The sequence below is a fragment of the Triturus cristatus genome, chromosome 11, assembly GCF_964204655.1.
Source record: "Triturus cristatus chromosome 11, aTriCri1.1, whole genome shotgun sequence".
In the NCBI taxonomy this organism is placed as follows: domain Eukaryota; kingdom Metazoa; phylum Chordata; class Amphibia; order Caudata; family Salamandridae; genus Triturus; species Triturus cristatus.
In genome coordinates this window covers 82,058,333-82,073,805 of record NC_140594.1, presented here as the reverse complement: position 1 = coordinate 82,073,805, position 15,473 = coordinate 82,058,333, and the positions used below count along the sequence as shown (strand labels likewise).

The 15,473-nt window shown below is 46.2% G+C and overlaps 1 protein-coding gene across 2 annotated transcripts in view; it reads right to left on the bottom strand.

The window, feature by feature from the left end:
- Positions 1 to 2,174: 2,174 nt before the first annotated feature.
- The window catches only part of LOC146783278 (somatomedin-B and thrombospondin type-1 domain-containing protein-like), a 404,714-nt gene continuing 391,415 nt past the window's right edge, over positions 2,175 to 15,473 (bottom strand). For both annotated transcript variants that reach the window (XM_085633512.1, XM_085633513.1), the window contains exon 5: positions 2,175 to 2,813. In XM_085633512.1, the coding sequence (XP_085489638.1) occupies positions 2,708 to 2,813 (106 nt within the window). In that variant the 3' untranslated portion in view covers positions 2,175 to 2,707. The remainder of the gene's footprint in view (positions 2,814 to 15,473) is intronic.

Here is a 15,473-nt window from a genome sequence, read left to right as displayed (position 1 = left end):
GATAGCGGTGGAAACATGGCACAAGACTATTGATAGCAAGTGACCTGCCAAACACGCCAGGCTTTAAACATTCAATGCAGGCAGAGTGACCAGTATCTCTGAAAAGAGTGCACCTGGGATAGCGGTGGAAACATGGCACAAGACTATTGATAGCAAGTGACCTGCCAAACACGCCAGGCTTTAAACATTCAATGCAGGCAGAGTGACCAGTATCTCTGAAAAGAGTGCACCTGGGAGAGCGGTGAAAACATGGCACAAGACTATTGATAGCAAGTGACCTGCCAAACACGCCAGGCTTTAAACATTCAATGCAGGCAGAGTGACCAGTATCTCTGAAAAGAGTGCACCTGGGATAGCGGTGGAAACATGGCACAAGACTATTGATAGCAAGTGACCTGCCAAACACGCCAGGCTTTAAACATTCAATGCAGGCAGAGTGACCAGTATCTCTGAAAAGAGTGCACCTGGGAGAGCGGTGGAAACATGGCACAAGACTATTGATAGCAAGTGACCTGCCAAACACGCCAGGCTTTAAACATTCAATGCAGGCAGAGTGACCAGTATCTCTGAAAAGAGTGCACCTGGGAGAGCGGTGGAAACATGGCACAAGACTATTGATAGCAAGTGACCTGCCAAACACGCCAGGCTTTAAACATTCAATGCAGGCAGAGTGACCAGTATCTCTGAAAAGAGTGCACCTGGGATAGCGGTGGAAACATGGCACAAGACTATTGATAGCAAGTGACCTGCCAAACACGCCAGGCTTTAAACATTCAATGCAGGCAGAGTGACCAGTATCTCTGAAAAGAGTGCACCTGGGATAGCGGTGGAAACATGGCACAAGACTATTGATAGCAAGTGACCTGCCAAACACGCCAGGCTTTAAACATTCAATGCAGGCAGAGTGACCAGTATCTCTGAAAAGAGTGCACCTGGGATAGCGGTGGAAACATGGCACAAGACTATTGATAGCAAGTGACCTGCCAAACACGCCAGGCTTTAAACATTCAATGCAGGCAGAGTGACCAGTATCTGTGAAAAGAGTGCACCTGGGACAGCGGTGGAAACATGGCACAAGACCGTACACAATCCAACAAAATACGCAAGGTGCCCCGTTGTTATGTGTGTTACCTTCGGCTAATCGTGGCTTTTTACTCAACTGCACTTTAGGGTTGTTGAGCCCGTAGTTACAATGTTAATAGCAACATTTCAGATCCCAGAATACTATGTGATGTCTGGTAAAAGGTCAGGACTGACACAGTGGGACATTTGGCAGCTATGAATGTCCACCCCATAGCAGCCCACCCTTAATGTCCTCCTGTAAAGAGCGCAGCAAAGCCGTGGTGAGCATTATTAAGGCATCCGGGTTCAGGTGCTTTGGAAAGCATGGCTACAATTCAATCTGGTGTAATTCTACAGTTTAAAGGTCTCACAGGGTGCTATGCTGTTGGCAGAGTTGCACCCCACTCCTACAAGTCAATATTCAGTAAGGCGAAGGTGACTGACCCCAAACTGTGCCCAAGAGTTTATTAAAACGTTTGAATATAGCACTCTTACTTTTTTAATCCATTAATAGTTCTGTAGACCAGACAGTCCTTACCGAGTAAGTGTGAGAGGTAATGAAATGTACAGAGGGTAGGAAGATGTGATAGTGAATAAGAGTACAATACACAGACGCTCTGTGCTTAAAACAGTCTAACGTAGTTTATACGTCACACTGTCAATGGGAAGACACTACATACCCTGCATTACTACTTCTTTAAATTAAATATGTGCTTCATAACAACATATGTTGTGTTTTTTCCTATTCTGTGGGGGTTAGGCAGCTGCATAAACAATGAGCACTGATTTCAAAACCTTTAGAAAATACTGAAATCCACACAAAAACCAAAGACTGACAACAGGACAGCCCAGACATATGTATTCCTTCTGGTGTGTTTCTGATGTGTCCTTTGAGTAGTCAACAAAACAACTGATTTTTGGTTTGCATGCTCACCTGGCATCTTCCAGCTACAATTCTTTCTCCTGCTGAACACGTTACCTAGGCTCAATCTTCAAGGAAGAATACATTTTTTGAAATAAGATGTTATGCTCCTCAAACGAAGATTCTGGGAAATGTCGAAATCTCTAACTTTTGAACCCCACATTTGTAAATTACTGGCTTTCAAACATGGGACAGTATGAACCTCGATTTTATTAATTTTGCATCATTTTGTAAAAAGTAAATAATGTGTAACTATGTGAAAAGTGGTTTTGCTGGTGTTATTCCTTTTGAGAAGGAAAGTGAACACGAAATCTTATGCTTTTGCACCCCAAAATGGCCCAGTTTGTTGCTTTAAACAGGGCTGCCATTATTAAACTTTGATTTTACCCATTAAAAAAAACAGTACATTCGATTGCATGATAGTGGCTTTAGCTGAAATTCTGCTGCAGGAAACGCACAAACAGAAAGAGCTACATAACCAAGTTGTGCTCATGTGAGAGACAGAAGGATGAATGTTAAAAGAAAAAGACACCAACCCTCCCTTGTGCTGTGGTGCAATGCAGAGTTCTGATAAATAACATGTCTGTGGTGTCCAAGGTGAAAGCGCCACAAGGGACGGCACAGTGGGTGGGGAGTCTTCCACTCGCTTTCAGCCCTCTTTCCCATTGGGCCCAGGTAGTCTTGGCTTATGGTCCCCCAAATTTTTGCTGTCAGATCCTGCCGTCACACGAAGAGGTAGGAGTACTGGGGGCACGCGCAGTCCTCCTGGAGAGATTCTCGAACCCATGAGCCCTGGCACCCAGGAACTGAAGCAGAAGTCCAGAATGTTCTAGAAAAGAAAAAAAGGAGGAAGGTGGGTCAGGAATTGGTACTAACGCAATATTGGCTTATGTTGCGCAAAGCTGAGGTGTTATGAGCCCCCCCATTCTTGTTCACACTTCTACGGTTCCCTTATTGCATCTCCTCAGCTAGGAGTAACTTCAGACCACTGCATCTAATTCCACATGTTCATTGGAATGTCCATGGAGGGGTGTTGATGAGCTCGGGCGAGTGCAGATGGTTGCAGCTCGTGCCATCACACAACAGCTTTAAACAGTCCGTCAAGTTGGAGAAGATTGTGTAGTAACGAGGTCCACGCAGGTAGCTGTATTTCAAGATGTTTTATTGTAGAAAGTTACATGTTCTGTAGATCAGCCCCACCAGGAGCAGCCAGCATGCTGCTCAGCCCACTCTCAACTGTGATTTCTCCTCACAGGCTCCCAACATTCCTAAACGCATCATCACTGCAAAATTCCACTGGCTGAGTAGGTGGTGAAAATAGTATAACATTAACATTGACCGGATACTACATATCCCCCTTCCTTATATAACAAAAGCAATTAAGATGGGAAACTGAAAAGTGAGAACCATAAATGAGGAAAGAAAAAGAGGAATAGAGAAACAGCATGCTTGATGCAAAGAAGTGAACAACAAGGAGGGAACAGAAAGATAGGTGGGAGTAGAAAGCGAGGAAGCGACAGATGAAAAAACAGATAAATATAACCCATCCTCCCTTCTTTAAATAACTGAAAAAAAAAGACACAGAAAGAAAACAACGAGAAAGAGAATAGACGTAAAAGCACCAATGACTACCCACCCCCCCAGACGCATCTACTGGCCAGACAGGCACACGGCAAGGCATAGCACAACACAACAAACACTGGACTACATCCAGACACACACAAAGTGGCGAAGGAAAAGTAACCTCAAGAGGAATGAAGACCAAAAAACGCAGTACGATAAGAGAAAGACAGAGGGCGAAGGAAGACTAACAACAAGAATCCATGGATAACAAGAAGAAAAGACATCACGAGGAGAACTGAAAAAATGAGAAAACAGAGAAGAAGAGGAGAAAATACGATCACTCATACTTCCCCGTTATAAAATAGACATTGCAATATATTATAAACATAACGTCACATTGCAAAATTGACAGTGTTAAAAAATGAAGACATCGTTGCGATAATAACTGCAAATGGGACTGAGACCCAAGAAACACACCCTATGTAAGGGCAAAGATGTGCACTATGTATGTGAGAATGGGACTAAAACACATGACCAACCCCTACCCCAAGAAAAAAAAGGTGAGGAGCTACTATCAATGGGAATAAAACCCATGAAATAATAACTCTTGTAAAGACAACACCACATAGAGTTTGCATACTGTGCAGTGTAGTAATGGGACTAAAACCCATACAACACACCTGTAAGAGAACATGGGACTGAAACCCATGACATACCCCAAGACGAAAAGGAAGTTAGCTATTGTTAACTACTGTACATGAGTCTGAACCCATGACCTACCTCAAGACAAAAGGTAGGTTAGATATGGTTAGCTGCTGTACATGAGACTGAACCCATGGCCTAACCCAATACGAAAGGGAGGTTAGCTATGGTTACCTATTATACATGGGTATGAACTCATGACCTATCCCCAGAAATAGGTACGGTAAGCTGCTGTAAATGGGACTAACACCCATACAACCATGCCCTGTGTGAGGGTAGAAGCCGTAAGTAGCACATGTGGGCAAATATACTCTGAGCAAATAGGACTGAAACCCATTGCCATGCCTACGTAGGGAAGAAAAAAAAATGATGTGTACTATGTGAAAAGAACAATGATATAACCACTCTAAATGTAGTCCATCCTTAAACTATAACCCACACCGGTGAGCGGCCTCTCACCCGAGTTCTACAAGACAAGAAACACCCTTGCGTAAGGGATCAAATCGTAAACATGCCTAACCGTAAAAACACAAAAATACTGTAAATAGTAAGCATGACGCATGAGTGCAAAAGTGAAAACAAATGCAGCAAACATACTAGAACAATTTCCACAATATATGCACTTATAAACCGCCCCAGACACTGTAGCTCCAACCACACTACATTTGAAATTGGAGCTGCCGACCTCAGAATTGCTAACACCATATGCACAGGCAGTCAAAGATCGCTTGTGAACAATGTCCCACGGAAATGCTGAAACACTCTTGAGAAACAGTATAGATGACGCAACAACAAAGGCAATTGATGCTACCAACAACAGACTGCAACTTAACACAGTTAGACAGGCAGACAAAGTCCATGGTGTGCCTGTCACCGGGATCGTGTAGACAAACTTCACACCAAGGACCAGTGTGAATAAAACTTCTTGTAGAACGGCCACCGGTCAATTTCATCTCTGTCACCAGATGGCAGCCGAAGAGAAGAACAAAAGCAAAAAAAAACTGCCACTCACCACTGGAAGTCAAAGCAGTGTCCAGATGCCTCCGTGCGTATGATTAATTGACCCCGGAGAACGTAAGATGATCCTCTAAAACAGCAGACATATTTGTGGAAACGAAATGAAGTGACAGTGAGAAGGGCATCTCATCACGCCGCACTGGCCACATAAGAACTAGCGGTAAAAACGTGGTTGGCATCATGAAGAGTGAACAATCCTTGACATCAGCAGAGGCAGCCAACCAAAACATGGCGGCACGTCGTCTACGTTGTGCCGTATGGCTCACGGCACACTCATTCGCCAAATAGTATCACGTAGGGATAAGAGGAAGACCTTGACGTCACTGTGGATCCTCGAGAGACGCGTGCGGCATGAGGTGTGAGGTAAGATGCACACGCAGTTCTAAATAGACCTAACAAGGCGGTTTAACAGCCAAAGTTAAGACATAACGTTGTAGATAAATGTCTAGAAACTCACCACATTTTTATAAAACAGGCCACAAATAGTCCCCATCATAACAGCGGTTACCTATTCAGATGAACTCCAGACCAGTGTAGACTGTCTCACACTCGCAATATGGCCCAATGAAACACTGGAGCCAAAAACAACAGTTTCCACTGTCTGTGCTGCTTGTCACAAGCCTCGAAACTGACCAGGTAACAATCATCCTGTGGACTGCTTCAGAGTGCAGAACTTCAACCAAGTAGAAATGATTTGTTCTAATACAGAGGCAGCAACTGTGAGAGAGAGTGTCCAAAAAGCATGAACATCCTTACATGTCGACTGCAATGGTAGCCAAAATCCAAGATTGCCTTTGAACTTCTCAGGGTCATGCAGTGTGTGGCTGAAAATGCACATACATGTCCCAAAAGAATTTACACGGTGTAAGTTCAGGAGCTTAAAGACACAAGTCATATTGGTACATCAAAGTCCAAAATTGGTAATGTAGATGAGCACAGCACACCAGGGCTAGGGCTGTCTGATAGTGATGACACTGGTGGGGCTGAGAGGCCTAGTGCTTCATTTTCTTTGGTTTCTTGTAAACATCTTTGCTTGTACGTGAAGTACTTCCAGCTTTCTTTTGGATGTTTTTGCTGTTCTGTGTAGAACGTCCTTGTGTCTTCTTTGGATTTCTCCTTTCCTGTGGATACCTCCTTGTATCATTTGTGGTGGCTGTTTCTGTAGGCTCTGTAGTTTGCTTCATCTTCAGGTCCTCTTTTGTTCACCAGGTCACTGAAAATCCACTTGTAGCATGTAGGTAGTCACCAACTCGTCGCCAAATAATTGTGGTAACGAGGGCCACGCAGGTAGCTGTAGTTCAAGATGTTTTATTGTAGAAAGTTACATGTTCCGTAGATCAGCCTCACCAGGAGCGGCCTGCCTGCTGCTCAGACCACTCTCAAGTGTGACTTCTCCTTACAGACTACCAACATTCCAATCGCATCATCACAGCAACATTCCACTGGCTGAGAAGGTGGTGAAAATGGTATAACCTTAACATGAACAGGATACTAGGATACTACATATTGGAAACATATTAAACACAGGGATTTTCACCCCTAGCCAGTGTTTCTTCTTATGCCAACAGCCGGACTGACTTTAGGTCAGATTGATAAGTTTCAACTGACGTGCCCAAATGGCATCATTTACCACTGTAAATTCACAAAAACAAATTTATAGTTGTGAAATTGATTTACACAGATGTACTATTACCTAAGTATATCAACATTTTAAGTGAGTGTAAATCTGCTCTGAGGGGATTGAGTACTGCGGAGCAGGATTGCCTTCCAAAGTACATGGGCATCCCTTAAGTTGTTGCTATTCACAGATGTTTTCACAACCTGCGCCCACCCTGGATAAGGTCGAGGATTTACTTCTGTTAAGGCCAGCAGTAAATTCCTATCCTGGATGGTGATGGTTTGGGTGTGAGAGAAGTGATCTCTCCCCTTGTTAGGAAGCTAGCATGTGCAAATGCACTTTTGCTAACCATGTATGAAAGCACATTTATGCATATGGAAATATTTACGCATAGGTACTCGTGGAAAACAGGGACTGCTGCAGCTTCCCAAATCTACTGAGGTTTGTTTTATACAAGTCTCCAAAAAAAGCATAAATCCACTCCAACTGTGGGTATAAACCTAAGGATGAATATTTACAAATTCTTTTGAGATTTGAGCCATTTATCATCCTGGGACCAGGCCTTCCGGTGGTGCTGATGTAACTAGCACATGGATTGGTATACCCAAGTTTGACCGGTATGCCCAGATGTGTTAGTCACTGCGCTTTACGATCTAAGCTGCACTACTCTACAGATGCCCAAGGCTGGAAGTGTCCTGTGATTACTTGTGTTCCCACTTAGAGGGGCTGTGACCTAGCAGTGGAACTAGACTGATTTGCATATGGCTGCTCCCAGTCTGGAGTGGCACAGTGGGCAAAAACAAATGAGTGGAATGCAGCCATTATGGATTGCCAGAGCGAGAGACGTTTGCAAGCATTACACCAATCACCTTTTGTTGTACTAAATCCTGAAACGTGAAAGGGATAACATGTCTTTCTGACTTGCACACCGGGGAGCAGGTGTGCATTACAATTCACACCATTGAGGAAATGGCAATACCATTAATGTGCTGGGAGGGGTGTTCAACCGGTGATTGCACCGGGAAAAAAAGCCAGAGGAAATATGCACTAGATTTCTGTGCTGGGGAAATGCTTGCTGCGTATTTAAAGACGAGTTGTTTTTATTTTCTTATTTTGAGTTCTTTCAGCTACTGTTCTCCCCATATGAATACCCCCAGGTAATCAGTGGGATTCGGTGCATCATAAGGGAAGACCTTAGAGACATTTATTTAGTCAAGAGCATTAGTTTGATGATCACAAATTCCCAGGGCGCTATGAAAACTCCCTTACCGCTCCCACTGTCTGCATAGTGCACGGCTGGGGTTCGTGGTCCCCTTAGGAAGGTCTGCTGTAAGTGGTGTGTTGAAACCAGGGGCCATATTAAACATAGTGTCTAGGGGCACAAAGGCCATTTGCACTCGCTTTTTGCCCCCACAGAGCGCAAAAGTGAGCTCAGGCGCTTGCAAAAAAGGCCGGACTGAAAGTACAGGGCATCAAGCGTTTCCCAGGGAGGCTGAAAGGGAGGAGGCCCCTTATTTTAGTTCCTGGGGCCCGGTTTTGTGGCAGTGCAACAGTTTTGAAAGCACTGCAGAGTTCCTTGTATAGCCAAATGTTTTCAGGCAACAATAAAAGTGCCAAGATAACTCTGGTGATTAATGTACCTGCTGATCCGAGTGGCAGTTTTGACTCATTTGTCAGTTCCAGCCAGTACTTCCACATATGTTTGCCATGCAGAGCTGGGACTCCCATATATCTCTGACCTTATAAGACTGGAACCCATTCTCCTCTGGCATAGGATCTGGTCAACAGAACAGCCAAAGCTAAACAGGGAGATCTTACGGGTCAGCTTAAATCTGGAAGGGGCCTTACAGATTCCTTGGGTTAAATTTGTGCAAGAGTTTATGAGAGATTTAGGTCATCCGGAATATTTTACTAACCCCAGCTCCATCCAGTCTATTACTAGAAAGAATTAAGAAAGGAGGGTCTTCAGATGTTGGATATGTTAAGATTGTCTGGGGAGACTTTAAAGCCCAGTGTTCAGCAGCATCAAATGGTTTTAACCACTTTTAGTATGCAGCCATATTTAGCATTTGTCCCTGGTGGATATGACAGACTGCTATTAACGGGGTTCAGATTGGTGATTGTCCATAGATTTGTCTCTTTCCCAATAATGAACGATTGGGCTCGTGAATTACAATTATGCCCCTGTGACTATCATTCGGTTCAATCAACTATCCACTTAGTTTTATTCTGCAAATTTTACATGGAGTTAAGAAAGGTCTGGCTGGTTCCTATTTTAAAAGCTTTGGGGGTGAGGCAATCCTGCCCGGCATTAATCAAGTTGCAGTTCTTAGAGAATGAGCATACAGCCTGTAGGATATGCATGTATCTCAAGAAAGTGCTCTGCCAAAAGAAGAGCATTGTGATATAAGGAGCGAGATTGTTTGGGCGCACTGTCACTTTATCACTCTTTGTTTTTAACTATGTTGAATTGTATATCACTTTTTTAGAGGTTTTTAAATGTCTATTCTATTTGCATCTTTTCGTAAGCTGAAAGCTTTGTATGTTTTTTATGTGCTTTTATGATTGTTAAAAAAGTAATCGAATAAAGCTTTTCTTTATTTTTTTTTTTCAAAGTCATGTTTATTAAATTTTACAACGTACAATCTGGGAGAGTACCATCACAAGATCCCGCGCAGGGGATCAGAAAATCTCAACATGTCCATAGCAGTTGAATGAATTGCCTTGATCAAGACAAAACCAGCTCCTCTTTCCGATAGGCAGGCCGACTGGAGAACACAGTTTCTAAACAGAATGGAGCTTAAAACAAGTCGTTACAGAGGTACGAAGCAAGCAGGCAAATCTATAGGCTATTTAACTTCCTTCTGTGATGGCAACCTCCCCAACTTGCGCAAATGAGGCGCTATACATAAAGTGAACAAAAAAACAAGAAAAAAAGGGAAAGCATATACAAAGGTATCCCAACATGGGATAGTAAAACTAAGAGACCAAAAGGAAAGACCCCCTCTAAACCCACCCCCCACCCTACCCGTGGTGGCGGCAATACACAAACTATCGAGATGGAGATCGACACAGTACTCTGATCAAAATTGAAAGAGGTGGAGGCTTATTATAGAAGAGGGACAAACAGCGGCCGGGAGGCCTCTGGAAAGGAAGGAAACAAGGGGTCCCCATTTAAATTCAAAATTCTTATAGTTATCCCTGAAAATATCCGCCATACGCTCTAAGCTAAGCAATCTCCAAAGGCGGGAGTGCCAGAGGGAAACAGCAGGAGCCTTTCTTTTCCAAGCGGCTGCTAAGGTAACTTTAGCTGCTCCAACGCAAAGCCACATAATCATTTTATCCGCTCATGTCTGATGTTCTAGGGAGGCGTCACGAAGTCCCAAAATCACTCCCGCCATGTTGGCGGGGATGGGTAACCCAACATATCTTTTATATGCGCTAGGATTTCTTCCCAAAAGGGGCGGATAGTCGGGCAGTCCCACCATATATGCCGGAAGTCCCCAAGCAAACCACACCCTCTCCAACATCTATCCGAGGTGGTGGGGAAAATCTGCCGGAGTTTAGCTGGGTGCAAATACCAGTCCATCATGGTCTTCAGGTGCGCTTCCCTGAGTTCTGTGGAATGATTGAATCGTGCCATGTCGGACCATAGGTGCGACCATTCCTCATCAGAGATAGGACGGTGGATCAAGTCCTCCCACATAGACATATACCTGGGGCGTGGAGATGAAGCCGTTTTAAGCAGGAAGCTATATACGAACGTGATCACCCCTTTCATACCAGTAGTCTTGGTGAGGAAGGCCTCAAATTTCGTGAGGGGCCGAGTAGCAGTGTCCCGTACTTGAGGAGAGAGGGCCCAGTGCATCAATTGTGTATAATGGTAACGTTCCGTGTCATCTAGATTATAGTCTTGCTTACACTGATCAAAAGTGAGTGGGTCAAAGTTAAGGAACAAGTGTGTTAGAGCCAGGCAACCTCCCTTTCTCCAGGCATCAAAAGAGCCCTCATGTTGGGCCGGGGTGAATGCTGGATTGAAATGAATCGGAGTAAACGGGGACGGGAACGTGGTCCACCTATTGTCACCTGAGACCGAGTCCCATATTTTAAGGGTGGTGCGAATAGGGGTACTGATATATGTGTTCCGGGGTCTGTCCTGCCGGGAGCGCCACACCAGGTCCCAGATGGTTCGCCCCGTCACACTGTGGTCCATCTGTAACGAGTGTTTCTCGGAGTCCTGTTGGGACCATTCAGTCAGGACTCTCAGCTGCGCCGCTTTGTAATATAAGAGGATGTCCGGTAGGCCCACGCCACCGTCAGAGCGGGAGCGACGCAGCAGAGAGTAAGAGAAGCGCGCTCGACCTCCCTGCCAGATAAAACGCAGAATCATGGATTTCACCTTTCAAAAGAAATCAGCCTCCAACTCGATGGGTAAGGCCTGAAATAGATAGAGAAGTTTGGGCAGAAGAGTCATTTTGATCGCATGAATACGGCCCAGCCAAGACAAGAAAAGAGGCTTCCATTTCATGAGTTCTATTTGAATACGTGCTAGAATGGGAGGGAAGTTGGCAGCATATAGCCCCCCAATTCTCGGTGTCAGATGAACCCCCAGGTACTGAATGGAGGAGGTAGCCCATGACAGCGGGGTAAGAGATTGAAGCCGAAGAACCTCCGTGGGTGAGAGGGTAAGATTAAGTATATATGATTTGCCTAGGTTTGTTTTGAACCCGGAGACTAGCTCAAAACGCTCGAGTTCCCCAATCAAGGGCGGGAGAGACATCGCCGGCTCGGACAGGGATAAAAGGACATCTTTTGGGATTCTCCTGTAAAGGGTATTCCCTGGATGGCAGGGTTATTCCTGATCGCTAGAGCCAAGGGTTCAATGCTGAGCGCAAAAAGTAGGGGTGAGAGGGGACAACCCTGGCGCGTGCCTCTCGAGTGGAAAAAGGTAGACGAGTGTACCCCGTTGATCACAACTCTAGAGCGGGGGAGACGGTAGTTAGCTCGTATCATGTTGAGGAATTTAGGCGCAAAACCGAATGCCCCAAGAGTGCAAAATAGAAAACCCCAGTCAACCCGATCGAAGGCCTTCTCGGCATCCAAGCCTACCAAGACTGCAGGGATCTGACGCTTATTGGCCTTTTCAATCAGGTGTATGATTCTACGGGTATTATCATGCATCTGGCGTCCTTTGATAAAACCCGACTGATCCGAATGGATGAGGGCGGGCATGAGATCATTGAGGCGTTTGCCAATAATTGAGGAATACAGTTTAGCATCAAGGTTCAGTAAGGCAATCGGCCTATAGGAAGCGCAGAGCTGGGGGTCCTTCCCTGCTTTGGGGATCACGGAGATCACAGCCTCAGACATGGTGCCGGACGTCGCACCTTCTTCCGCCATTTTATTGAAAAGGCGGACAAGGTAAGGAAAAACATCGGGGGCAAATGTCTTATAGAAAAGGGCCGTATAGCCGTCCGGCCCTGGGGCTTTATGAGCTTTCAGGCTGTTAATAGCCCTGGTGACATCCTCTATGATAATAGGGGCGGTAAGTAGGTCGTTCCAAGAAGCCGACACCTGGGGCAAAGACAGCGACCTGAGGTATTCCTGCTGGGCATTCGTGTCTAAGGAATCCCCAGAATATAGGTTCCCATAAAAAGTCCCAAATAGTTCCGCCTTGTCCCCGTCCCTATGGGTAATTTCCCCCGACGGATCCAAAATGCCGCCTATGTATTCCTTCTCCTGTTTGCCCTTCAATTGTCTGGCAAGGTGTTTACCAATTTTATTGCCCTGGGTGTACGATAGGTGCCTGAGCTTAAGAAGTGTAAATTCCGCCCTATTATTGTAAATGGCCTTGAGTTTACCTCGGAGGGCCGTAAGACCGCGTAACGTTTGCCGTGTGGGGTTAGCTTTATGGGTACGTTCAAGAGCCGTCAGTTCGGTCTCTAGTAGTTCTCTCTCGTGAGCACGCTGCTTATTCAGTGCCGCATTGAGAGCTATACAATCCCCTCGAATAACAGCCTTCAATGTGTCCCAGGTGGTAAACTCCGAGGTATCTTCTGGCCTGTTAATACTGAAGAATTCCGCAATTGCGTTTCTAATTTTGGAACAGGATTCCTTATCACGAGTAAGCGACGGGGAGAAATACCATCTGGGAGAGGTCGGGGCAGTCCCTAGCCAGTTGAGGCAAACTGGGAATAGGCTATGATCAGATATCGAGAGGGGGAAGATCTTGGCGTCCTGTAATGCACCTTGCAGAGACTGGCTGACAAAAATGTAGTCCAGTCGGGAGTGTGTGCGGTGGACATGTGAGTAAAACGTGTTATCTCGCGATTGGGGGAAAAGCGCGCACCAGGTGTCAAAGAGGCCCAGATCATGTATGCGTTGTTGTGTCTCCATGGAGAAAGAGCCTAGGCCCGCACGCTGAGTGTATGAACTGTCCAGCTCCTTGTGCCATATAAAATTGAAATCGCCCATAATAATCAACGGGCCCTCCGCAAAGTCAGTCAATTTCCCCAGAAATGCGTTAAGGAAAACCGACTGACCGGTATTAGGGGCATATAGCACCGCAAAGGTGCAGACTTTCCCTCTAAGGCGACCTTTGGTCATAACCCAACGCCCTTCTCTATCGCTCTGAACCCCCAATGGTTGAAAGTGTGTAGTAGAGCGAAACATAATGGCCACCCCGCGATGTTTTGTGAGGGCCGAGGATTTGTATATTAGGGGAAAGAGTTTGTGTCTGAGCTGTGAGTCTTCGGCTCGAGCTAGGTGTGTCTCTTGCAGAGCCACAACGTCAAGGTGATGATCAATAATGTATTTCCAAACCTTATGACGCTTTTGAGGTGAGTTGAGACCCCTAACGTTCCAGGTTCCAATTGAGAGCAGCATCACATCACATGGAGAGAACTACATCCCATCCCCAGCCTGAAGAGCCCCAACGCGCCACTCCACCCAAGCTGCCCCTCGGAAGAAGCAAACAAATCAACGCCCAGTGACTGTGCCCTCCCGCAAGCAGGAGGATCCCCAATAAACCATATTAAAAAGCCGCCACCACCACCACCCACCCCCACCCCCCCCCACCCCCCCCACCCCTAAGAAAATGTGAACAAATAAACACATAAAAACAATTTTCACGTAACTTTTGGTCCCTCTGTGGGGCCAAGACGGCCCCTCTGAGACCATGGGAGACAACAGGTACGAGGACCCAGTCCACGCCTGCCTCGGCGGGAAGGTTGACCTAAGGAAAATGTGTGCGGCTCTTAAGAAGGCCACAGAATTAGAAAGAGCGACACGTAATATCAGCCCAAGCCTAGACAAATGCAACAAGAAGGCAACCACATTGGAAAATAGAACAATCATCAACAGTGCACCTCACAGAATGTATCCGAAAGCTAGCAAAAAAATAAAAAAATTGAAAAAACACCCTGCATAGTCAGGACCACTATGTGAATATCAAAAGGAAACAACATCAGTCTTTCTTATGAAGTCTGCAAAGTCGCTGACCCACTGCCTTAATCGGAGGGACCCACAGCCCCAGAGACAGAGGCCACAGCAGGGCACCGGGCTCCCCAGGCAGAAGTCGGCCTCTGTTTCACATCGTCGGAGGGTCCCAGAGACATCAACCAAGTCTGCAAAGAGACACGGAGCCACATCGTGAAGCCCCCGGGGCTTCCAGCAAATGCTCAGTGCTTCACCCTGCGCGACCAAGCAGAAGATGATGAAGCTCCTCGGGTGGGTTCGCTGAACGTGCCCTGGGCGGTGGCATCCCCTCCAGAAGGAATGCCTAACAAGTCCAAGCCATCCTGGAGGTCGGTGATATGGCGTCGTTTATTCTGAAATTCAAAACTGAGCCCAAATGGATAAGTCCATCTGTATCGGATCTTGTCGTCCCGCAATTTAGTGGTAACAGGTCTGAGCAATTGTTTCCGGGCCAACTTCGATGGTGCGACATCTTGGTAGATGGTGCAGGTATGATCTTGGAATGCGATAGACTCCCTAGCCCTGGACGCCTGGAGAACAGCCTCCTTGACCTTGTAGGAGTGGAATTTGGCCAGGACGTCGCGCGGCCGCTTCTTCTCTCCCTGTGGTAGAGGCCCCACCCGATGGACTCTATCCAGCTTTATTTTGAGAGTTTGTGGAGACACGATCTCCGAGAAGAGACCCACCACAAAGGCCTCTAGATCAGGCCCCTCTGCGCCTTCTTCCAGGTCCCTAATGCGTATGTTCTCCCTCCGAGCGCTATTTTCGAGGTCTTCTGCCCGTAGCTGCGATTGATGAAGCTGCTCCTTAAGGAAGTGGACATCATTCCGGAGGCTGGTAGCAAGCTGCTCCTGTTCCTGGTGATGGGCTTCAAGGTCCAGGACTCTGGTGCCGACCGAATCCACATCCTGTTGCAGGGAGGACAGTCGCTCGGTCAGGTCTGCCCGCAACTGGTCAATGGAGGTTTTGATGTCGTGCCCAATGTCTTTGCGTAATTCGGCTTGGAAATCTTTAAACATGGTTAACAGATCAGCCTTCGTAAGTGCCATCTCTGCCGAGCCTGCGTCTCCCCGCGGCGAGGAACGCTTGTCAGCGGTCGAAAAGAAATCCGAG